This window comes from Anomaloglossus baeobatrachus, assembly GCF_048569485.1.
Source record: "Anomaloglossus baeobatrachus isolate aAnoBae1 chromosome 5 unlocalized genomic scaffold, aAnoBae1.hap1 SUPER_5_unloc_6, whole genome shotgun sequence".
Classification (NCBI taxonomy): Eukaryota; Metazoa; Chordata; class Amphibia; order Anura; family Aromobatidae; genus Anomaloglossus; species Anomaloglossus baeobatrachus.
Window position 1 is genome coordinate 675,550 of NW_027441810.1, and position 25,669 is coordinate 701,218.

The 25,669-nt window shown below is 44.5% G+C and overlaps 1 protein-coding gene across 1 annotated transcript in view; it reads left to right on the plus strand.

The window, feature by feature from the left end:
- The window catches only part of LOC142259295 (uncharacterized), a 145,108-nt gene that overhangs the window by 67,750 nt on the left and 51,689 nt on the right, over window positions 1–25,669 (plus strand). Inside the window, 6 exon segments of the mRNA XM_075331769.1 lie at window positions 9,699–9,839; window positions 9,955–10,273; window positions 10,387–10,770; window positions 17,376–17,466; window positions 22,152–23,415; window positions 23,709–23,904. Of these exon segments, the coding sequence (XP_075187884.1) occupies window positions 9,699–9,839; window positions 9,955–10,273; window positions 10,387–10,770; window positions 17,376–17,466; window positions 22,152–23,415; window positions 23,709–23,904 (2,395 nt within the window).

Below are 25,669 nucleotides of genomic sequence, written 5' to 3' on the forward strand. Positions count from 1 at the left end.
CAAAAGCTCTGACTTGTGAGTAATTTTTAAGAAAGCTCTGCACCCCCAAATTCAGAAAAATTTCCAAGTGATCCTTTATTCTAAGTATCCACACACAGTCTTGTGCAGTGCAGTAATAGAACTTTTTTGGAGATTAAGCCCACAAAAAGTAGTGTGCAGAGGCCAAATAGAGCTTGTTTAATATTTCCTACACAGGACCTACTGCGATGCACTACAATATGTTCAGAGATTGAGCCCACAAATACTGGTGCACAGTCACAATACAGAGCCTTTTGTAACAGTATGCCACACTGGAACCTAACACCATCCCTGACTATAACAGCGTCCTACCCCTGTGTTATTCACAGCAAAATGGCTGCACAGCCTGTGATCCGGCCTTCGTACGAGCTTGGTCACAAGGTACGCCGGCCAGTTACAGCCATGCTAATACTCGGCATGGCTGCGATGGCTTTGGACGTGCCCGCAACCTAAAAGCTTGCTGGTTGGCTGTGCTGCAGAATTTCAACAAGTTTTATTCAGATGACAAATGGAAGTAAATTAAAAGTCTGTGCTCGGGTGCGAGACCCGGACACCTGGTGTTTCGTAAGAACCTTGAACTTTACAGTTCGGATTCGATCATCCCTACCTACGACACTTCCATTGAAAATTGACTGCTGGCCATGTGACTGGTCATGTGACTTACCCTCATGACATCTCCATTGCTAATTAGCTGCCAGCCATGTGACTGGTCATGTGGCTTACTCTTATGACCCCCTCCACTGATAATAGGCTCCCAGCCACCAGCAGGTCTATATATACCGAACCCTTTCCCTCTTTAGACACCTCCCGAACAAAGAAAGAATGAATCACCCATTAGGGTGCGGGGATGCACATTGTCATGAAGATGTAATAAGCAAAGATGTTTTCACTGCTCCAAACCTAGGAGTGACCCCCTCCCTCTCATGAACGGTAGGCACCAGCAAATGTTCACCTAGCAGCTATGTGACCAACATAATTAAGGAAGCAAGTCTCATTGAACCTCAGGACCGTTGGTGTCCATCAGTAATTAAAACTGCCAAGAAAGACGGTCAGGCTGGAGATTGTGTATATGGAGGCAGAGTAGTGGCTTCCTTCACAAATACAGATGCTGGGATGAAAACTGTTCTCCCAGTAAATTTGGCACCTATGTAACGTTACTAATATTGAGCGGTACATAAGTCACACAAATATGGTGGGCACACCTTCAGCCTCAGGGTTTAGGGACACCCATAAGACATATTTTATTTTACTTATTGGACATACGTATGAGCCTCAAATTAATATCTGCCAACTAGAACATACCAGCCACGTAATGTTTACTATCCATGATCTGCTAAAACCATCATAGGAAATATGATGGCAATATCTTCCGCGTGGAACGCTCAGAGGCGGAGATATAAGAAAAGTGACAATTCCTTAATTATCTGGACACAGGAGCACATGCCCTTTCTGGCCCTGACATAGGTCACCAGAGGGGAGGTTCTGTGGGCATTACGTACTGAATAAAATCAAGTGCCCCATTATAATCTTGGAACTAAGCAAGAGACAGAGCTGCACAGCTACAGTCACAATTGGAAATAATGAGAAAGTGAGGGTGCAATCCTACCAAACAATGTATGAGGAAAGAGAAAGAGGTAGGAAGGAGCACTCAACTCACCGGATAATATACAAATATATCAAAAATTTATTAAGGAATAATTCAGTGCAAAATTTCATAAAAACATATAAAACCAGGACACTCACTCCAGGGACCCAATAACATGATGCTATAACAAGAAAAATGCAGATACATAAAATGCATAGAACCAACCATACATATAGCAATACAGGTCTATACAGAGCCCAAGAATATAAACCTTTGTTGGAGCCGGCAATCTGTCAAGAACCCAATAATGTGGTATAAATATGGATAACAATGCCGGTCACCAAGGCAAAAACAGGCAAAAGGACAAAATCTAGCACTGCAGATCTGCCTAAGAACCCAAAATTCTGGGCCTAAGCAGAGCAAAGAAATAAACAGGCATCAACCAGGGAATAATAGCCCAAGAGGGTCCAGGAGAATATCACCTAAATCAAGGCAAGATGGCAGCCATATAGGAGTGTCAAAATAGGAACACCGACCCAACGCGTGTCGCTCCAAAGAGCTTCATCAGGGGAGCTTCATGCCGGCTCCAACAAAGGTTTATATTCTTGGGCTCTGTATAGACCTGTATTGCTATATGTATGGTTGGTTCTATGCATTTTATGTATCTGCATTTTTCTTGTTATAGCATCATGTTATTGGGTCCCTGGAGTGAGTGTCCTGGTTTTATATGTTTTTATGAAATTTTGCACTGAATTATTCCTTAATAAATTTTTGATATATTTGTATATTATCCGGTGAGTTGAGTGCTCCATTATAATCTTGGTGAATGCCTAAAGGAATATATAGCTCTGTATGGGATTGTCTGATTTCTTCTGGAGTGCCTCTCCCCCTATATTTGAGCTATATCCGTAACCAGGTGTAATTTTCTTTCATTTTTCTCTTTTATTTTATGTGATTGTCTATATAGTATTGTATTGTTCCCTTCTGTAAAATCTTGTATATTTCTATAAACACTGCCTATTCTTTTGGATTAAATATATAAAATGTAATAGATTTGTTTATTTTGCCCTATATAAACAAAGAACCCAAATTTGCCTTATGCTATCTGTGATGGGTGTCCAGTCTACCTATAAACGATTAGTGGTGGCAGTGAGTATCTTACTTGGCATTATTGTGGGGTTACCAGTGACTGTACCGAGGTATATACAGTTAGGTCCAGAAATATTTGGACAGTGACACAATTTTGGCGAGTTGGGCTCTGCATGCCACCACATTGGATTTGAAATGAAACCTCTACAACAGAATTCAAGTGCAGATTGTAACGTTTAATTTGAAGGTTTGAACAAAAATATCTGATAGAAATTGTAGGAATTGTCACATTTCTTTACAAACACTCCACATTTTAGGAGGTCAAAAGTAATTGGACAAATAAACCAAACCCAAACAAAATATTTTTATTTTCAATATTTTGTTGCGAATCCTTTGGAGGCAATCACTGCCTTAAGTCTGGAACCCATTGGACATCACCAAACGCTGGGTTTCCTCCTTCTTAATGCTTTGCCAGGCCTTTACAGCCGCAGCCTTCAGGTCTTGCTTGTTTGTGGGTCTTTCCGTCTTAAGTCTGGATTTGAGCAAGTGAAATGCATGCTCAATTGGGTTAAGATCTGGTGATTGACTTGGCCATTGCAGAATGTTCCACTTTTTTGCACTCATGAACTCCTGGGTAGCTTTGGCTGTATGCTTGGGGTCATTGTCCATCTGTACTATGATGCGCCGTCCGATCAACTTTGCGGCATTTGGCTGAATCTGGGCTGAAAGTATATCCCGGTACACTTCAGAATTCATCCGGCTACTCTTGTCTGCTGTTATGTCATCAATAACACAAGTGACCCAGTGCCATTGAAAGCCATGCATGCCCATGCCATCACGTTGCCTCCACCATGTTTTACAGAGGATGTGGTGTGCCTTGGATCATGTGCCGTTCCCTTTCTTCTCCAAACTTTTTTCTTCCCATCATTCTGGTACAGGTTGATCTTTGTCTCATCTGTCCATAGAATACTTTTCCAGAACTGAGCTGGCTTCATGAGGTGTTTTTCAGCAAATTTAACTCTGGCCTGTCTATTTTTGGAATTGATGAATGGTTTGCATCTAGATGTGAACCCTTTGTATTTACTTTCATGGAGTCTTCTCTTTACTGTTGACTTAGAGACAGATACATCTACTTCACTGAGAGTGTTCTGGACTTCAGTTGATATTGTGAACGGGTTCTTCTTCACCAAAGAAAGTATGCGGCGATCATCCACCACTGTTGTCATCCGTGGACGCCCAGGCCTTTTTGAGTTCCCAAGCTCACCAGTCAATTCTTTTTTCTCAGAATGTACCCGACTGTTGATTTTGCTACTCCAAGCATGTCTGCTATCTCTATGATGGATTTTTTCTTTTTTTTCAGCCTCAGGATGTTATGCTTCACCTCAATTGAGAGTTCCTTAGACCGCATGTTGTCTGGTCACAGCAACAGCTTCCAAATGCAAAACCACACACCTGTAATCAACCCCAGACCTTTTAACTACTTCATTGATTACAGGTTAACGAGGGAGATGCCTACAGAGTTAATTGCAGCCCTTAGAGTCCCTTGTCCAATTACTTTTGGTCCCTTGAAAAAGAGGAGGCTATGCATTACAGAGCTATGATTCCTAAACCCTTTCTCCGATTTGGATGTGAAAACTCTCATATTGCAGCTGGGAGTGTGCACTTTCAGCCCATATTATATATATAATTGAATTTCTGAAGATTTTTTGTAAACAGCTAAAATAACAAAACTTGTGTCACTGTCCAAATATTTCTGGACCTAACTGTATATATTCCATGAGCTGGAATTGGTGACATATATACATTACCCTCACTGTCAACACCTCTATAACCGCTAAAGCAGAACAGCCACAGCCTAATTTACTTATTGTCTGTCAATTCAGTAATTGTCCTGACAAAATGGGGGCGCCAGAGGGCTGTTTCTCTGATAACATCTATTACTCTGCTTTACATGTGAGTGTTACTATAGGGATTGCTACTATGACCCCATAATAGTGGCAATAGTGGGAAGTTATCTACTTCTATGGACTCTTTACATTAGTATATTGTACGCTCCACTCTATTCCTCCTGGATACTCTATACATACTGTAATACTTAGTGGATACTTATACACATATATCTTTGCATAATTTGCATCCTATTACTGTTGTACACTGGAGATCAAAATTAGAGAACAATGTATGATCACATGCTTTTTTCAGAAATAATGTAATCTACATTGATGAACATTTGAAGGTTTTGTGTAAGGGATGCACCATGCCACTAGCGCAGGGTTTTACAAAAGATCCAAAGTTTATCAACATAAAACTTTTGTTTTGCCCAAAACGTGATGATCATAATTAGAGAACAGCAATGACTGTGTACCGCCCCCGTGTCAGCAGCCAGAACTGCTCGAATCCGGATCCGCGGTGGCTCGAGGGGTCTCCGGACCCGGGAGGAGTCGTGCGGCCACTCGAAATAAAAGGGGGGTATTTACAGGGGGTTGTGTGTTTATGATGCCACCCACAGTGTGTGTTAAGGTGGAGTACCACCGCTGCCATTGGGAGCACCCAGTGGCGATGGGATGGCAGCCAGGTGTTTAACCCCTCCGTGGGTAGGGGGGAATACCCCGGGGTTCGGTGATGCTGACAAAGGGATGCCGTTGGGGAGGTAAGGGTCACTGCGTACTCACTCAGTACAATGATGCTGACACCGACAACTTGTAAACCAAAGTTCTGAGCACCGCTGCAGCAGGGAGGGAGCATGCCTGGATCCCGTGCCCGATGGTGTTGCTTGTTAGACTATGGCCTTTTCCTTGGCATCTTTCTACTGATTGGCCCCTGTAATGTAGAACTAGTCGGGTCCCGCTCACCCGTATGGCTAACAGAGTGAGCTTGCTCTGAGGGTTCAAGCTTGGGATTTTCTGGACTGTACATTGGGAAAGTCATATTCCCCTCATTGAGCTAGTACCCCGATTTTGTAGCAGGTGGAGAACGAATCTTGAAGGCTCCGTCCTCGTCGGGTGAATTACCAGGACACTTGAAGCTACTTCCCGGCCTAGGTCCACTTACCCCGTCGTGCCCTGGCCCCTGCCCGGAGATGGCACAAGGCCGCCGGCTGCCCTCCTCGGCAGTTCTGTGCCCCTTGTCATGATCCCCTGCGAGCGGGGTTCCAGCTCCTACCAGGCCCAGACAAATGTCTGCCACCTAGTATTCTCAAGGAGCCCTGCTCCCAACCTCCTCCAACAGTACTCCTCTCTCAACTGTCTCATGACCTCTCCTCTTGAGAGTCACTCCACAACTGTCTGCTCCTGACACTCCAGACCCTCCCTACCAACCCCCCAAGTGGCCCTATTCCCTTCAGGCTACCCAATGGTGTGTCTGGTGGGTGTGGTGCAGAGTGTTTCTAGGATTTTGATTAGCATGTTCTTAGCAACACCAAAGGCCAGGGACTCGTAACCAAGGAGGATGTGGATACTGTGCAGAAGGGCAGATTGCACAATACCCTGTGACGACCTGATAGGCCAGGGCGTCACAACTGTAACACAGAGAAAGATTATAACTGAATTTTCAGAAGATAACAGTCACCAATCAGTAGGACGTGTACAGGCCGTCGCTGTGAATGACTTCAGCACATCTATGACCACAGGACATCACTAGTCTCTCACATTGCTCTGGTGTGATTTTGGTCCACTCTTCTTCCAGTCTCTTCCACAGTTCTTTGACTGTTGTGGGTTTCTTGGTCATAACTTTGTCACCAAGGATTTTCCAGAGGTTTTCTTTTGGGTTTAGATCAGGACTCAGTGCGGCCATTTCAGTGTGTCAATGTTTTCAAGGAACTGCTTTACCCATTTTGCTGTGTGACAGGTGGCATTGTCCTGCATGAAAATTGCTGGCTGATTGAGTGATGAGCGCAATTAAGGGTCCACATGTTGTGAAGAAGTTTCTGATCCACACTTGCATTCACTCTGCCATGTAGCTGTATGAGAGGTCCAAGTCCTGCTGCTGAAAACATTCCACAAACCATTACACTTCCTCCACCGCCTTTCACTGACTTCTTCACACACTTGGGGTTCAGTCTTTCCCCAGTTTGTCGACGAACATACATGTTTCCCATCAGACCCAAATAAAATTAAATTTGCTTTCATCACTAAAATGAACTGTGGACCACTTCTCCTCTGTCCACACAGCATGCTCCTCACCAAAGGTGAGTCTAGCCTTGTAATTCTTTCTGCTAATGAGAGGTTTGGTCACTGCAGAGTGGGATTTAAGTCTAAATGCTCTTAAACGCTGTGACACTGTAGACGACAGATCTTTACTCTGTTCAGTGCTGAACTGGCGAGCAATTCCAGCTCCAGTGTTGAAACAATTACCCATGGAGAGTCTCCCCATTATCCAGTCCTCTCTTGCATTTGTCTTTCGAGGGCGACCAGCCTTCTTGGGGGGCTTGAAAAAGTTTGTGATGTTGTAAAGATGAAATATTTTAGAAATCACAGACATAGAAGGACCAACTTCTCTTTCTATGGCTGATAAAGTCACTCCTTTGGCTTTCATCTGGACAACCTGCTACTGGAGGGTTTCAGTCACTTTGGAACGGCACACCATTTTTACAAGGTCAGTGAAAACTGGAAAGTTAGGCTGCCAGTTACATAGGGTTTGTCAGATAATTAAGGAAATTAGCACCAGGTACAGATTAACAACAATAACTTGCAGGAGCTGAAAGTGTTCTCTAATATTCTCTAATATTGATCAGTGTTCTTTTACATTTATCTCATTTACATTTTTATTATGTGCTTTACAATAAATTCAATTATGAAATAAGTGGAAAATCCTTTCCTCATGTTAGTATCATATTTGCCCGAAAATAAGACATCCCCTGAAAGTAAGACCTAGTGGAAGTTTTGCTGATTTGCCAAATATAAGACATCCCCAGAAAAAGACCTAGGAAAGTGTCCATTTGTAAACATGCCTGCCGAACAGAACAACATGCAGGGCATGCAGATAATATATTAATAATATAATATTTATTCACTTATATAGTGATTAATTCCACAGCACTTCACATACAATAGCAACACTGTCCCCATTGGGGCTTACAATCTAAATTCCCTATCAGTATGTTTTTAGAGTGTGGGAGGAAACCGGAGTACCCGAAGGAAACCCACGCAAACACGGGGAGAAAATACAAACTCCTTGCAGACGTTGTCCTTAGTTGGACTAGAACCTAGGACCCCAGCGCTGCAAGGCTGCAGTGCTAACCACTGAGCCACCGTGCTGCCGAGATATATGATAATTTGTAGCCCGCTGACGTTGTCCCCTACCTTCAATGTTGCAGAGCAGCTGCATTCATGACATGACCGTCACCCAACTCCAATATAAATTTCTGCAGTCGTCACTTGTAAATCTGCAGGGAAGAGGTCTGTCATCTGCCGCCATCCCCCACACAGTCTGCCATTATCTCGTCGCTTACCGCCATAGCGAACGGTACGCTGTCCCTCCTGCGCTGTCCTGTGGTGACCTTCCCTGGTGGCGGGAGCTGTCATATCTCACACCGCGGCCATCACTTGTAAATGTGCAGGCAAGAGGCTCGTCACCTGCCGCCAACCCTGTACACACTCTGCCATTAACCTGTTGCTTGCCGCCATAGCGAACAGCATGCTGTCCCTCCTGCGCTGTCCTGTGGTGAGCGCCCCCTGGTGGCCGATAGCAGCCATATCTCATGCTCTATCCCTGGGGAGCTGATGTGATGAGCTCCTCCGGTGGCTGGAAGCTGCAATACCGTCCCTGCTTCACAAGTGGTCCAAGAGCTGCTGTGAGAAATCGTTACAATCTCCAGACCGTGTGTGGGAGATCTTTACAATTTGGCCATTACAGTCTCTAGACCGTGTGTGGGAGCCAGGTACTTTACGGCCCTTATTTTTAGTGGTTCTTTGTGTGAGTCAGGCACTCAGTGTGTCACTTTGATTCTTTGATTCTTTAGGCCTCCCTCACACACAGTGATTCTGGTACGGTACGTATATTACGGTATAGTTTTTATACCATACGTACCAGAATCACGGACATATATGCAGACCCATTATAATCAATGTGTCTGCGCACACATCAGTGATTTCTCACGGACTGTGTGTCTGTGCGGCGCACCCGCATGTCCGTGTTTTCCGCACAGAGACATGTCTGGTTTTCTCCGGCAGCACTGATGTCACACGAACCACCCATTGATGTGATCTGTGTGACACGTACTGGAGAAAACACGTGCCTGTGAAATAAAATGATTTTCTATAGTCGCCTGACTCCAGCGTTGCTGTTTCTGCCTCTGCTGTCTGTTACTTTCAGCCCGGCTACGGTAATTATTCCCATGAATATTAACTGCACCGCGACCCATAAGTAAAAGACAGCAGGGCCGGAGACCGCAGAGTGTGAGACATTAGCACCACGGATAGCAGCAGCGTGGACAGGAGTGCTTGATCTCCAAGTGTTACAGTATCACGGATACGGTAGCAGACGAAGATCACGTGTAGCAAAATCATGGCACACGGAGGGCCATATGCGTCTTTAACACGTCAGTGAAAAACGTCTGTTTTTGACTGACAAAAACACTTGGCACTCAACTCTGGATGCAAAGAAGGTGAATTTATATTCCCAAATACTGAATACCACAAACGTTTTGGTCATTAACAGACCTTCCTCAGTGTGCAGAGGGGATTCAGTGAGAAGTATCCTAGAAGAGGGTGGTGCTTATCTTAACCTTGCGGTGTCCACCGCTGAAGTGAGCCGTCTGTTAATGACCGAAACGTTTGTGCTATTCAGTGTTAGGGAATAAAACAACTTCTTTGCATCCAGATTTGAGAGCCATGTTCTTTTTGTCATTGCTTATGGGATTGGATCCTACGGTACTTGTGCACCAGCTACAGAAGTGCCTTGTATTCCATTTCTTTGTTGTTTTTTGACTGACATGTGGGTGTCTACTTTTCTGCTGAAGGGTCTAAAGTACAAGAAATAAACATTGTTGGTATATTTTTACCCCTAGACATGAGCGCAAAAAGAAAGAGCTATTCCGTCGAGTACAAGAAAGGAATCGTGGAGGACTCTCAGGGCAAAAATCTTACTGCTTTCTGCAAAGAGAAGATGCTGAATATCTGATTGGTCCGAAAATGGCGAGCAGATTACGGTAACCTCAGTCAACAAATGAACAACGGAAATGCTAAAAAGCGCAAGTGTGGGTCAGGTCGGCATCCATTATTTTCTGAGCTGGAAGACCTGATCTGTGAATGGGTTATTGACAGGAGAGCAAAGACTTTGGTTGTGAATAGGGCTCAGATTAAAGAAATTGCACTTGCAATGGCCCCACATTTCGAAATAGCCCCCGAAGAATTCAAAGCATCACAACACTGGCTGGATAGCTTCCTTCAGCGAAGTGAACTGTCTGTAAGAAGAGCCACAACACTGTTTAGGCTGGAAGATGCTGAAATTATTAAACGTGCATTTCCATTCAAGTCCTTTATTGATGACACTGACTTCTCTAAATACAATCTTTCCAATATGATTGCTACGGATGAAACGGCAGTGTTTATGGGCCAAGCATCTCAACCAACAATTGAACAGGTGGTTCCTCCTCAGTGTACATTCCCTCCACTGCTTACGAAAGTGCACGTGTTACCTGCGTATTGGCAATTCATCTGGATGGCACTAAAGTCCCACCTTTATTAATGTCTAAGGGCAAGAAGGATAAGCTTGAACGTGTTTCAGGCATATTTGTTCTTGAAACTGAAAAAGCCTGGGCCACGCAAGCAATTATGAGGAAGTGGGTCGACTTAATGCTGACACATGTTATGCGAGGGAGACAAAGAGGTCTGCTAGTCTGGGATGCAGCCAGCACACACCGCGCTAAAGATATGAAGACATTTCTTCATGACAGAAACGTAGATCAGATAATGATTCCCGCAGGAATGACGGCCTATCTCCAGACTCTGGATATTGCGGTAAACAAGACATTCAAGGACAATTTGCGCATGGAAATCAATGACTACATTGATAACAGAATGGAGAGAAATCAGCGTGGAAACTTTGTGAAGCCTAAACTGCAAGAGGTTGTGACTTGGGTGAAAAATTCATGGGACAAAATCACTGACAGTTGCATTGCAAATGCACTACAAGCAGCGACCTGGACAAGAGGAGCTCATTTAACGACAATGCTATTGCCAAACATGAGAGATTTGGGCCAATGATTCTGAAAGAAATGGAGTCACAAGAAATTCACCAAACAATTGAAAGTTTGGATTGTTATGATGATGTTCCAGAAGATGATGACATGACTGTCACTGAATAAATCTTGCATTGTGTTGTTAAATATTGTGATCAATAAATGTGCCATAGATTGTGGTACATGGAAGTAATGGCAGTAAAACATTCTTCATAGGATTCACGGTTTGTCTGGTTCTGCTGGTTTGTGATAACTACTGTACAGCAGATAATAAAGTTTCAGGGTTTTTTGTTCATCAATAATTGTGATTTTTTTCTTCATGGAAAAATAAGACATCCCCTGAATATAAGATCAGTGCATTTTTGGGAGCAAAAATTAATATAAGACAATGTCTTATTTTCGTGGAAACAGGGTATATAATCACATAGGACGACACAATGACCGCAACGTTTAAGAAATTGTTTGTTGTTCTCTAATTTTATTCTCTACTTTATCTAATAGAATACAGCAAATGTGTTCAATGCCACTGATGAATAAATATCAAAAAGCAAATAAGAGGCAAAAATGTAACTTTTAATAAAATTATGTGAAAGACCTAATACTTAGGCCAATGTAACCATAAGCAGACTGCTATCAGGATATAAGGCGTGGAAACACAATCTATATATATTTATCTTTTTTTTGTTTTTTGTTTGTTTAGTTTGTTATATTTGTGGCATCCCTGAGAGGCTGTCTCTTGTGTGGCGGGGTCTACGCCTTATATCCTGATAGCAGTCGGGGATGCTTATGGTTACATTGGCCTCGGTATTAGGTCTCTTTTATTAAAAGTTATGGTTTAGCCTCTTATTTGCTTTTTGATATCCACTTTATATAATGCGAGACATTCATACACTGCAAGCGACTCCCAGTGGGCCGAGCACCGAGCGCCAAGCAGCGAACACCGAGTACCAAGTATATCCGAGCACAGAGCACAGAGCACAGTGCTACTCCCTCCAGTGGTTACATTCCTAAGGCACCCAAACTCCGAAAACTAATTCTGGGTTCACTACAAACACCGAACAATAATGTTCAGGACCGGTCATGTCTACTCCTGACCCCACACATAACCGTCCCCTCATCCAGAGCCCTGCATACACTGAGGAGCTGACCATGTGACCCTGACTCCTCCCCTCCATGTGACATCATCACAGGTCCTGTAAGCACAGAGCAGCCATATATCTAGTGTGCGGCTCTGCAGGTGGAGGTAGGTGCAGGGTATTATATATCTAGTGTGCGGCTCTGCAGGTGGAGGTAGGTGCAGGGTATTATATATCTAGTGTGCGGCTCTGCAGGAGGAGGTAGGTGCAGGGTATTATATATCTAGTGTGCGGCTCTGCAGGTGGAGGTAGGTGCAGGGTATTATATATCTAGTGTGCGGCTCTGCAGGTGGAGGTAGGTGCAGGGTATTATATATCTAGTGTGCGGCTCTGCAGGTGGAGGTAGGTGCAGGGTATTATATATCTAGTGTGCGGCTCTGCAGGTGGAGGTAGGTGCAGGGTATTATATATCTAGTGTGCGGCTCTGCAGGTGGAGGTAGGTGCAGGGTATTATATATCTAGTGTGCGGCTCTGCAGGTGGAGGTAGGTGCAGGGTATTATATATCTAGTGTGCGGCTCTGCAGGTGGAGGTAGGTGCAGGGTATTATATATCTAGTGTGCGGCTCTGCAGGTGGAGGTAGGTGCAGGGTATTATATATCTAGTGTGCGGCTCTGCAGGTGGAGGTAGGTGCAGGGTATTATATATCTAGTGTGCGGCTCTGCAGGTGGAGGTAGGTGCAGGGTATTATATATCTAGTGTGCGGCTCTGCAGGTGGAGGTAGGTGCAGGGTATTATATATCTAGTGTGCGGCTCTGCAGGTGGAGGTAGGTGCAGGGTATTATATATCTAGTGTGCGGCTCTGCAGGTGGAGGTAGGTGCAGGGTATTATATATCTAGTGTGCGGCTCTGCAGGTGGAGGTAGGTGCAGGGTATTATATATCTAGTGTGCGGCTCTGCAGGAGGAGGTAGGTGCAGGGTATTATATATCTAGTGTGCGGCTCTGCAGGTGGAGGTAGGTGCAGGGTATTATATATCTAGTGTGCGGCTCTGCAGGTGGAGGTAGGTGCAGGTTATTATATATCTAGTGTGCGGCTCTGCAGGTGGAGGTAGGTGCAGGGTATTATATATCTAGTGTGCGGCTCTGCAGGTGGAGGTAGGTGCAGGGTATTATATATCTAGTGTGCGGCTCTGCAGGTGGAGGTAGGTGCAGGGTATTATATATCTAGTGTGCGGCTCTGCAGGTGGAGGTAGGTGCAGGGTATTATATATCTAGTGTGCGGCTCTGCAGGAGGAGGTAGGTGCAGGTTATTATATATCTAGTGTGCGGCTCTGCAGGTGGAGGTAGGTGCAGGGTATTATATATCTAGTGTGCGGCTCTGCAGGTGGAGGTAGGTGCAGGGTATTATATATCTAGTGTGCGGCTCTGCAGGTGGAGGTAGGTGCAGGGTATTATATATCTAGTGTGCGGCTCTGCAGGTGGAGGTAGGTGCAGGTTATTATATATCTAGTGTGCGGCTCTGCAGGTGGAGGTAGGTGCAGGTTATTATATATCTAGTGTGCGGCTCTGCAGGTGGAGGTAGGTGCAGGGTATTATATATCTAGTGTGCGGCTCTGCAGGAGGAGGTAGGTGCAGGGTATTATATATCTAGTGTGCGGCTCTGCAGGTGGAGGTAGGTGCAGGGTATTATATATCTAGTGTGCGGCTCTGCAGGTGGAGGTAGGTGCAGGGTATTATATATCTAGTGTGCGGCTCTGCAGGTGGAGGTAGGTGCAGGGTATTATATATCTAGTGTGCGGCTCTGCAGGTGGAGGTAGGTGCAGGGTATTATATATCTAGTGTGCGGCTCTGCAGGTGGAGGTAGGTGCAGGGTATTATATATCTAGTGTGCGGCTCTGCAGGTGGAGGTAGGTGCAGGGTATTATATATCTAGTGTGCGGCTCTGCAGGTGGAGGTAGGTGCAGGGTATTATATATCTAGTGTGCGGCTCTGCAGGTGGAGGTAGGTGCAGGGTATTATATATCTAGTGTGCGGCTCTGCAGGTGGAGGTAGGTGCAGGTTATTATATATCTAGTGTGCGGCTCTGCAGGTGGAGGTAGGTGCAGGGTATTATATATCTAGTGTGCGGCTCTGCAGGTGGAGGTAGGTGCAGGGTATTATATATCTAGTGTGCGGCTCTGCAGGTGGAGGTAGGTGCAGGGTATTATATATCTAGTGTGCGGCTCTGCAGGTGGAGGTAGGTGCAGGGTATTATATATCTAGTGTGCGGCTCTGCAGGAGGAGGTAGGTGCAGGTTATTATATATCTAGTGTGCGGCTCTGCAGGTGGAGGTAGGTGCAGGGTATTATATATCTAGTGTGCGGCTCTGCAGGTGGAGGTAGGTGCAGGGTATTATATATCTAGTGTGCGGCTCTGCAGGTGGAGGTAGGTGCAGGGTATTATATATCTAGTGTGCGGCTCTGCAGGTGGAGGTAGGTGCAGGTTATTATATATCTAGTGTGCGGCTCTGCAGGTGGAGGTAGGTGCAGGTTATTATATATCTAGTGTGCGGCTCTGCAGGTGGAGGTAGGTGCAGGGTATTATATATCTAGTGTGCGGCTCTGCAGGAGGAGGTAGGTGCAGGGTATTATATATCTAGTGTGCGGCTCTGCAGGTGGAGGTAGGTGCAGGGTATTATATATCTAGTGTGCGGCTCTGCAGGTGGAGGTAGGTGCAGGGTATTATATATCTAGTGTGCGGCTCTGCAGGAGGAGGTAGGTGCAGGGTATTATATATCTAGTGTGCGGCTCTGCAGGTGGAGGTAGGTGCAGGGTATTATATATCTAGTGTGCGGCTCTGCAGGTGGAGGTAGGTGCAGGGTATTATATATCTAGTGTGCGGCTCTGCAGGTGGAGGCAGGTGCAGGGTATTATATATCTAGTGTGCGGCTCTGCAGGTGGAGGTAGGTGCAGGGTATTATATATCTAGTGTGCGGCTCTGCAGGTGGAGGTAGGTGCAGGGTATTATATATCTAGTGTGCGGCTCTGCAGGTGGAGGTAGGTGCAGGGTATTATATATCTAGTGTGCGGCTCTGCAGGTGGAGGTAGGTGCAGGTTATTATATATCTAGTGTGCGGCTCTGCAGGTGGAGGTAGGTGCAGGGTATTATATATCTAGTGTGCGGCTCTGCAGGTGGAGGTAGGTGCAGGGTATTATATATCTAGTGTGCGGCTCTGCAGGTGGAGGTAGGTGCAGGTTATTATATATCTAGTGTGCGGCTCTGCAGGTGGAGGTAGGTGCAGGGTATTATATATCTAGTGTGCGGCTCTGCAGGTGGAGGTAGGTGCAGGGTATTATATATCTAGTGTGCGGCTCTGCAGGTGGAGGTAGGTGCAGGGTATTATATATCTAGTGTGCGGCTCTGCAGGTGGAGGTAGGTGCAGGGTATTATATATCTGTGTGCGGCTCTGCAGGTGGAGGTAGGTGCAGGGTATTATATATCTAGTGTGCGGCTCTGCAGGAGGAGGTAGGTGCAGGGTATTATATATCTAGTGTGCGGCTCTGCAGGTGGAGGTAGGTGCAGGGTATTATATATCTAGTGTGCGGCTCTGCAGGTGGAGGTAGGTGCAGGGTATTATATATCTAGTGTGCGGCTCTGCAGGTGGAGGTAGGTGCAGGGTATTATATATCCAGTGTGCGGCTCTGCAGGTGGAGGTAGGTGCAGGTTATTATATATCTAGTGTGCGGCTCTGCAGGTGGAGGTAGGTGCAGGTTATTATATATCTGGTGTGCGGCTCTGCAGGAGGAGGTAGGTGCAGGTTATTATATATCTAGTGTGCGGCTCTGCAGGTGGAGGTAGGTGCAGGGTATTATATATCTAGTGTGCGGCTCTGCAGGTGGAGGTAGGTGCAGGGTATTATATATCTAGTGTGCGGCTCTGCAGGTGGAGGTAGGTGCAGGGTATTATATATCTGGTGTGCGGCTCTGCAGGTGGAGGTAGGTGCAGGGTATTATATATCTAGTGTGCGGCTCTGCAGGTGGAGGTAGGTGCAGGGTATTATATATCTAGTGTGCGGCTCTGCAGGTGGAGGTAGGTGCAGGGTATTATATATCTAGTGTGCGGCTCTGCAGGTGGAGGTAGGTGCAGGGTATTATATATCTGTGTGCGGCTCTGCAGGAGGAGGTAGGTGCAGGGTATTATATATCTAGTGTGCGGCTCTGCAGGAGGAGGTAGGTGCAGGTTATTATATATCTGTGTGCGGCTCTGCAGGTGGAGGTAGGTGCAGGGTATTATATATCTAGTGTGCGGCTCTGCAGGTGGAGGTAGGTGCAGGTTATTATATATCTAGTGTGCGGCTCTGCAGGTGGAGGTAGGTGCAGGGTATTATATATCTAGTGTGCGGCTCTGCAGGTGGAGGTAGGTGCAGGGTATTATATATCTAGTGTGCGGCTCTGCAGGTGGAGGTAGGTGCAGGGTATTATATATCTAGTGTGCGGCTCTGCAGGTGGAGGTAGGTGCAGGGTATTATATATCTAGTGTGCGGCTCTGCAGGTGGAGGTAGGTGCAGGGTATTATATATCTAGTGTGCGGCTCTGCAGGTGGAGGTAGGTGCAGGGTATTATATATCTAGTGTGCGGCTCTGCAGGTGGAGGTGTGTGGAGATTCCCCATTACTGGCCTCAGGCTCCATACACATTAGATGCTGGGGGAGAACAATCGCTCTATAGAAGAGAATTCTCCTGATTTCCCCGTGAAGGATGGATATGGACAGGGACAAGATGGCGGAGAGGATATTACACCTCACCCTAGAGATCCTCTTCCGGCTTACTGGAGAGGTGAGAGATTCTGATGACGTCACATTACATCATTCTTATCTATGGGAATAACAGACAGAACTGGAGAGGTGAGGACTCTGGAAATGTCTGGAGTGAGATTTATTACTGTGTCTCTCCATAACCAGGATTACACAGTAGTGAAGAAGACCTCTAGTGAGCGCTGTCAGGCCCCTGTGTCTGAGGAATGGGGAAGACCCCTGAGCCCAATCACGGGGCCTCCACCTCACCCCCCGATACATGAGGACATCAATGACCAGAAGATCCTAGAACTCACCTACAAGATGATTGAGCTGCTGACTGGAGAGGTGACACTGCTGGGAATGCTGGGACATTATACAGTAACGCTATGAAGGGACCGGGGGTGACGGTATCATTGTGTGTGTTAGGTTCCTATAAGGTGTCAGGATGTCACCGTCTATTTCTCCATGGAGGAGTGGGAGTATTTAGAAGGACACAAAGATCTGTACAAGGACGTCATGATGGAGGTTCCCCAGCCCCTCACATCACCAGGTAATAGACAGGACTAAATACACACGGCCTATAATTATCTGTATGTAAGGAATGAATTCAGTCCCTGTATGTGTCTCCTCCAGTTCTATCCAGTAAGAGGACAACACCAGAGAGATGTCCTCGTCCTCTTCTCCCACAGGACTGTAAACAAGAAGATCCCGATGTTCCTCAGGATGTGTTTCCTCCAGATCTATCCAGTAAGAGATATCTACTCATGTACTTTCTGCACTAATTTGTGGTTACATTTTTAGGCTTTCTGCTCTGGGTTTTTCAGCTGTATTTTCTTTGCTTCTGCTTCTTCTGCTGTTTGTTTCTAGTGCCTTTTCTATGTTGTTATGAAGGCAACTTAAAGACCTGCAGAGGGTTCATGAATACCGTTTCCCCGAAAAAAAAAACAAAACCCAAAATAAGCCATAGCATGATTTTATGGGATTTTTGGGGAATGCTTGAAATATAAGCCCTACTCATAAAAACCCTAGTTACAGTCAGGGCCAGCGGCGGGAGGAGTCAAACTGCGCAATTTCTCAAGAACTCCACTCTCTTAGGGTCCCCATCAGTTGTATTCTAATGTTGATTGTTTAAAAACCTTTAATGACCAAAGTCATGTGACATGATGTAACCAAAGGTCTCTTAATTGCAGGAGTCTAAAGAACAGGACACAGGCTGGCATTAGGGGAAAGGGAGAGCAAATTGGAATTGTGCGACTTTTGTAGGCTGACCAGAAGAAGGGTGTTAAGCTACTGCTTTTGGTTACAAAGCCTAAAGGGGGCTTTACACGCTACGATATCGTTAATGTTTTATCGTCTGGGTCACGTTGCTAGTGACGCACATATGGCGTCATTAACGATATCGCAGCGTGTGACACTTACCAGCGACCTTAAGCAACCTCAAAAATGGTGAAAATCGTTCACCATGGAGAGGTCGTCCCAAAACCAAAAATCGGTAATGGTTGATTATCGATGTGGTTCGTCGCTCGTGCGGCAGCACACTTCGCTGTGTGTGACACCGCAGGAGCGAGGAACGTCTCCTTACCTGCCGCCGGCCGCAATGCGGAAGGAAGGAGGTAGGCGGGATGTCACGTCCCACTCATCTCTGCCCCTCCGCTTTGATTGGCCGTCCGCTTAGTGACGTCGCGGTGACGTCACTGTGATGCCGAACATCCCTCCCCCTTGAGGGAGGGATTGTTCAGCAGTCACAGCGACGACGCCGACCAGATAATTGCGTGTGACGCTGCCGTAGCGATAATGTTCGCTGCGGCAGCGATCACACGAAATCGCATGCACGACAGGGGCGGGTGCTTGTGCGTATGATATCGCTAGCAATATCGTAGCGTGTAAAGCCCGCTTAAGGATAGGCATTCAATTTTACAGTCCAGTCCCTATTAAATATCCGGCATCTGTCTGTAACTATTACACTGTGTGCAGAATTATTAGGCAAATGAGTATTTTGATCACATGATACTTTTTATACACGTTGTCCTACTCCAAGCTGTATAGGTTGAGAGCCAACTACCAGTTAAGTAAATCAGGTGATGTGCATCTCTGTAATGAGGAGGGGTCTGGTGTAATGACATCAACACCCTATATAATGTGTGCTTACTTATTCTGCAACTTCCTTTCCTTTGGCAAAATGGGTCAGAAGAGAGATTTGACGGGCTCTGAAATGTCCAAAATTGTGAGATGTCTTGCAGAGGGATGCAGCAGTCTTGAAATTGCCAAACTTTTGAAGTGCGATCACCGAACAATCAAGTGTTTCATGGCAAATAGCTAACAAGGTCGCAAGGAGCGTGTTGGGCAAAAAAGGCGCAAAATAACTGCCCATGAATTGAGGAAAATCGAGCATGAAGCTGCCATGATGCCATTTGCCACCAGTTTGGCCATATTTCAGAGCTGCAGCGTTACTGGAGTATCAAAAAGCACAAGGTGTGCCATACTCAGGGACATGGCCAAGGTATGGAATGCTGAAAAACAACCACTTTTGAACAAGAAGCATAAGATAAAACGTCAAGACTGGGAAATATCTTCAGACTGATTTTTCAAAGGTTTTATGGACTGATGAAATAAGAGTGACTCTTGATGGGCCAGAGGCTGGATAAGTAAAGGGGAGAGAGCTCCACTCCGACTCAGATGCCAGCAAGGTGGAGGTGGGGTACTGGTATGGGCTGGTATCATCAAAGATGAACTTGTGGGACCTTTTTGGGTTGAGGATGGAGTGAAGTTCAACTCCCAGACCTACTGCCAGTTTCTGGAAGACAACTTCTTCAAGCAGAGGTACAGGATTAAGTCGGTATCTTTTCAAGAAAAACATGATTTTCATGCAGTACAATGCTCCATCACATGCATCAAACTACTCCACGGTGTGGCTTGCCAGTAAAGGTCTAAAAGATGAAAAAATAATAACATGGCCACTTTGTTCACCTGATCTGAACCCCATAGAGAACCTGTGGTCCCTCATAAAATGTGAGATCTACAGGGAGGGAAAATGGTACACCTCTCAGAACAGTGTCTGGAGGCTGTGGTGACTGCTGCACGCACTGTTGATCGAAAACAGATCAAGCAACTGACAAAATCTATGGATGGTAGGCTGTTGAGTGTCATCATAAGAAAGGTGGCTAAATTGGTCACTAATATTTTTGGGTTTTGTTTTTGCATGTCAGAAATGTTTATTTCTAAATTTTGTGCAGTTATATTATTTGTTATTGGTTTACCTTGTGAAAATAAACAAGTGAGATGGGAATAGATTTGGTTTTTATTAAGTTGTCTAATAATTCTGCACAGTAATAGTTACCTGCACAAACAGATATCCTCCTAAGATAGCCAAATCTAAAAAAAACCACTCCAACTTCCAAAAATATTAAGCTTTCATATTTGAGTCTTTTGAGTTGATTGAAAACATAGTTGTTGATCAATAATAAAAAAACCTCTAAAATACAATTTGACTAATAATTCTGCACACGGTGTATATTAGTCTTCGAAAAAAATCTCTTTAAATTGTCTATGCTGTGGATCAATGTTACAAGGAGATTTTTGCAGGTTTTGCCAACTGTCATAGTGGTGTCAGGATCTGTGGAAATTATAGATTCTAGTACTCAACATGTTAACTGCTCTCAAGTCCATGAGCAGTGTAGGGAGACACAGGCGTTGAACCACAAGTTTGGGCAATCTAGCAAGAGTTATTCTCTGGTAGGCTTCTTGTTAATGTCTTTGATCACATGCTGTAGAGGAGAAAGTATCATTTGCTCCCCTTCTGTATATGCTGGCTGGGCTGTTTCATTAATGCCAGCTATAATTTACCTATACTATCTGGTGAGGTGTTGTGATCCAGACTTACAGATAGTTGTTGTGCATTATTGCTGTGAGCTGTTGTTGTTCTCTTTTTATCGCTGCCTTCCTGCTCTTGCTTTTCTCTTTAGTCTCTCACTGTTTATTTTTGTGAGTTTGCAATATGTCCTGTCTGTTTTAATCTGTGTTTCCATCATACTACTGCCCCTTCCCTCCCCAGGGGGATAACAGATTTGATCTGGTCAGGAGAATAGTAAGGTATGGGACTCTGGCATCTCCATCATCAGGGGTAATCCACAGGTTAGGAATAGCTTAGGGTCCCCTAGGGTGAGGGACAGTATAGGAGCCTCCTGTCCCTCCTTATCCTGCAAACACATTGTGACAATCAATCAGATTATTTACTGTAGCACATTCCAGAGAACTGGTGCTAAGAATGGGAGATCTACATTAACAAAGATGTAACTCTTAAGGCTGCTATACACACAACGACATCGCTAGTGATCTCGTTAGCGATTTGACACCCAAGATCGTTGTTATGATTTGCCGAGATCTAACATAGGTCGTTTAGTAGCGGTCACATGTACACATCTCACAAACAACGCTACATCGTTCAGCGATATATTGTTTGACCAAGGCGGTCATGTGGATGTTATTCGTCATTGGCAGGGTGTCAAACGTAGCAATATGTCTACTGCGTTCCAAACGACAAACAATATTTTGAAACTGAATGATGTGTCAACGATCAACGTTTTTTTTTACCCTATTTGCAATCATTCGGAGTTGCACGTAGGTGTCACACGCAACGATGTCGCTAACGATGACGAAAGTGCGTCACAAACTGTAAAGCGGGCTTTACACGAGACGATAGATTGTGCGATGTGTCGTTGGGGTCACGGTTTTCGTGACGCACATCCGGCATACCGCACGACGTCGTCTCGTGTGACACCTCCGAGCGACGCAGTATCACTCACAAATCGTGAGTCGTGTACTCGTCGCTAGGTTTCATAAAATTGTTTAATTAAAATGGCGGCGGTTGTTAATCGTTTCCGTGGGATCACACGTTGCTCCGTGTGACACCACGGGAACGATGAACAGCAGCTATACCTGCGTCCCGCGGCACCCGACGGCTTAATGGAAGGAAAGAGGTGGGCGGGATATTTACATCCCGCTCATCTCCGCCCCTCCGCTTCTATTGGCCGGCTGCCGTGTGACGTTGTTGTGACGCCGAACGTCCCTCCCACTCCAGGAAGTGGACGTTCGTCGCCCACAGCGAGGTCGTCCAGAAGGTAAGTACGTGTGACGGGGGTTAAACGAGTTTGTGCGCCACGGGCAACTAATTGCCCGTGACACAAAAACGACGGGGACGGGTACGATCGATTGTGCTATTGCACAATCTATCGTCTCGTGTAAAACAGGCTTAATCCCGACGCCATATCGTCAGATAAAACGAAGCGTGTAAAGTGGCCTTAAGATGTCGAAATTGGACAACACAATCAGAATACATTATTTCCTAATTTAATTTATGAGGTTCTTGTTTAAAAAAGTAAATGTACTTTCAAGATAATATCTTTAAAAAATAATAACATTGTGTTTATTTTTAGCCGATGACTGTATTGGGAGTTCAGATGGAAATCTTATATCTTCAGAATTTATAACAGATGATGAAAGTATCACACATGATACATATGAAGAGCATGCTGTTGTCCCAGATATACCTCCAGTCCTTCTTCGGAAAGCTTTATCATCAGATCTTTTCAAACAAGTCCAAAGTTCCGATTTATCACAGAATTGTCAGCAAAAGAAAACTTACGGAAGGGATGTGGAACATGAAATGGCTCATTCAAAGGAAAAACCATTTTCATGTTCAAAATGTGGGAAATGTTTTACCAAGAAATCACATCTTGTTAACCTTCAAAAAGTTCAGACACATGAAAATCCGTTTTCATCTCCTCAATGTGAGAAATGTTTTGCTCGAAAATCAAACCTTATTGATTATCAAAAATATCAGACTGGGAAGAAGCTATTTTCATGTTCAGAGTGTGGGAATTGTTTTAATTGGAAATCAGAACTTGTCCGGCATCAAAGATTTCACACAGGGGAGAAGCCATTTTCATGTTCAGAATGTGGGAAATGTTTCAACCAGAAATCAGATCTTGTTAGGCATCAAAGATCTCACACAGGGGAGAAGCTATTTTCATGTTCAGAGTGTGGGAAAGATTTTAGTCAGAAATCAAACCTTGTTTTGCATCAGAAAATTCATACACGTGAAAAGCCATTTTCATGTTCAGAGTGTGGGAAATGTTTCAACCAGAAATCAAATCTTGTTATGCATCAAAGATCTCACACAGGTGAGAAACCATTTTCATGTTCAGAGTGTGGGAAAGGTTTTAGTCAGAAATCAGACCTTGTTAGACATCAGAAAATTCACACACGGGAGAAGCCATTTTCATGATCAGAGTGTGGGAAATGTTTCAACCAGAAATCAAATGTTGTTATGCATCAAAGATCTCACACAGGGGAGAAGCCATTTTCATGTTCAGAATGTGGGAAATGTTTTATTTGGAAATCAGAACTTGTTATGCATCAAAGATCTCACACAGGGGAGAAACCATTTTCATGTTCAGAGTGTGGGAAAGGTTTTAGTCAGAAATCAAACCTTGTTTCGCATCAGAAAATTCACACATGGGAGAAGCCATTTTCATGTTCAGAATGTGGGAAATGTTTTATTCGGAAATCAGAATTTGTTGGGCATCAAAGATTTCACACACGGGACAAGCCATTTTCATGTTCAGAGTGTGGAAAATGTTTTATTCAGAAATCAGACCTTGTTAGACATCACAAAATTCACATAGGGGAGAAGCCTGTGTGAAAAGGCTCCACCGTGAGTGGTTCTAACCACACAAGGGGTTTCACCAACAGTAGATATAAGATATATAGGTTTCAGCAATTCAGTAGCATTAGATCACATTCTGCTGATCCTAGTGTGTCTTCTCCACTGCTAGCCAGTGTTGGAGACAATAGTTCACAAAACATTGTCCAAGCGACCCCTCCTGTATGGACCACTACCCCCCTACAGTCCTTGAGAAATACTCATCTCTTCCTTCTTCTATTGAGGTTATTAAAGTACACATTTCTTCTATTGCTCTTATAACTACTAGAACAACACTTATGGGGGCAAATACTCTGTCCTTAGATGTTAATAAGGTTTTTGATACCAATACAGACAAATTGAACACTGATACACAACAGGATTTGGCTATAATTCAGACGCAAGTTGATAAATTGAGGAAAGAGAGATCTCTGGTTTCTTTGATGGCAGCTAATTCCTTTGAGGAGATTGGAATAGTTGACTCTGTATCTAAAAGAAGTACCGTCACACATAACGAGATCGCTAGCGAGATCGCAGCTGAGTCACGGTTTCCGTGACGCATTAGCGATCCCGTTAGCGATCTTGTTATGTGTGACACCTACCAGCGATCAGGCCCCTGCTGTGAGATCTCTAGTCGTTACAGAATGGTCCAGGCCATTTTCTTCAAAGGCGATGTCCTGCTGGGCAGGACACATCGCTGTGTTTGACACTGTGACAGGGTCACAGTGACTGCTGAGATCGTTATACAGGTCGCTACTGCGACCTGTATTGTTCCTGCATCGCTGGTAAGATCTGACTGTGTGACATCTCACCTGCGACCTCCCAGCGACTTACCTGCGATCCCTATCAGGTCGCATCGTTTTTCGGGATCGCTGGGAAGTCGTTGTGTGTGACTGGGCCTTAACCCTCTGGCATCTGATACATATACTAACCCTCTAGTATCTAATACATGTAACAATACTTCATTTGATTTGCTTGATCTCACCATTCATGATAATATATAGGATTTTACTGCAACCCCTGGTTCATCCTCTACACTACCTGATCATAATAAACTTATCACTATTGATAATTCCACTTATGCTGCAACATTAGTGCTTTTTTTACCCAAGGCCATCCCCGGTCAGAACAATGTGATAATCAATTATCTAACTCCAAAGTCGGTAAAAAGAAAAAGCGTTACAGAGGGACCAGAGCTGGAGCCAAAACAAAGCAAAAAAGGGAAAAAAGTTTATCTGCTGGATGCTGAAATAAGAGAAATAATATATTTCATCTTTCAGATTATACACCTACTACTGCTGAAATTTCTTTACTTAATAAGGGCCTTTCTTTTTGTCCCACTTTTAATATAAAACAATTTGATTTATTTACCGATCTACAGACATTTATTAGAAAATTGACTCTGCAGAGACACTATACCATTATGGCAGGTAGGGCGACATCCAATAGTGCACCTTTAGGTGATTTGGTCACCGATCAATTCTTACACTCTGACCTTAGAAGGACCTCTAATTTTTATCCAACGGAAAGTAAAGGACACAATTTACACACATTATGTGAAATGGTGCTTCAGGATTTCAACCTGTTAAAAAGCCAATGCGGAAATATTCCTTATAACTTATCCAGATCTGAAAAGAGGGCATTAAGCTCTCTAAAAGGGAATAATAATATCATCAGACCAGCGGATAAAGGGGGGGGAGATGTCCTACAGAATAAATCAGACTATATAGCACAGGCTTTCAGAATCCTATCTGATCCCACAAATTACCGGCGGGCGACACAAAAGGATTATCAACTAGCCGTTTTACAATATAACAACATAATTAAAGGAGCCATTGCCTCTAATATTTTAAGACCGAGAAAAATTCCTCACAGTAGTTAACCCTGCTATGGCATTTTTCTACCATCTGCCAACAATACACAAAGATTTATCCAAACCCCCGGGTCGTCCGATAATCTCAGGGATCGGTTCCTTAACATCCAATTTAGCGTCATACATCGACTTTATAATGCACCCCCATGTTAATAGAATGGACAGTTATCTAAGGGATTCTACCCAACTTATAGGCTTGGTTAATGACATTCCATGGAAAGATTCTTTTGTTTTCATCTCCATGGATGTCTCTGTCTCTATTCTAATATTCCCCACAATTTGGGTTTATTATGTTTTGATTTTTTTCTGGAAACAGATGACAGGATTCCTCCAATACGGAATTTTTTTATTTTGTAAGGCATGTCATTCATTCTAAA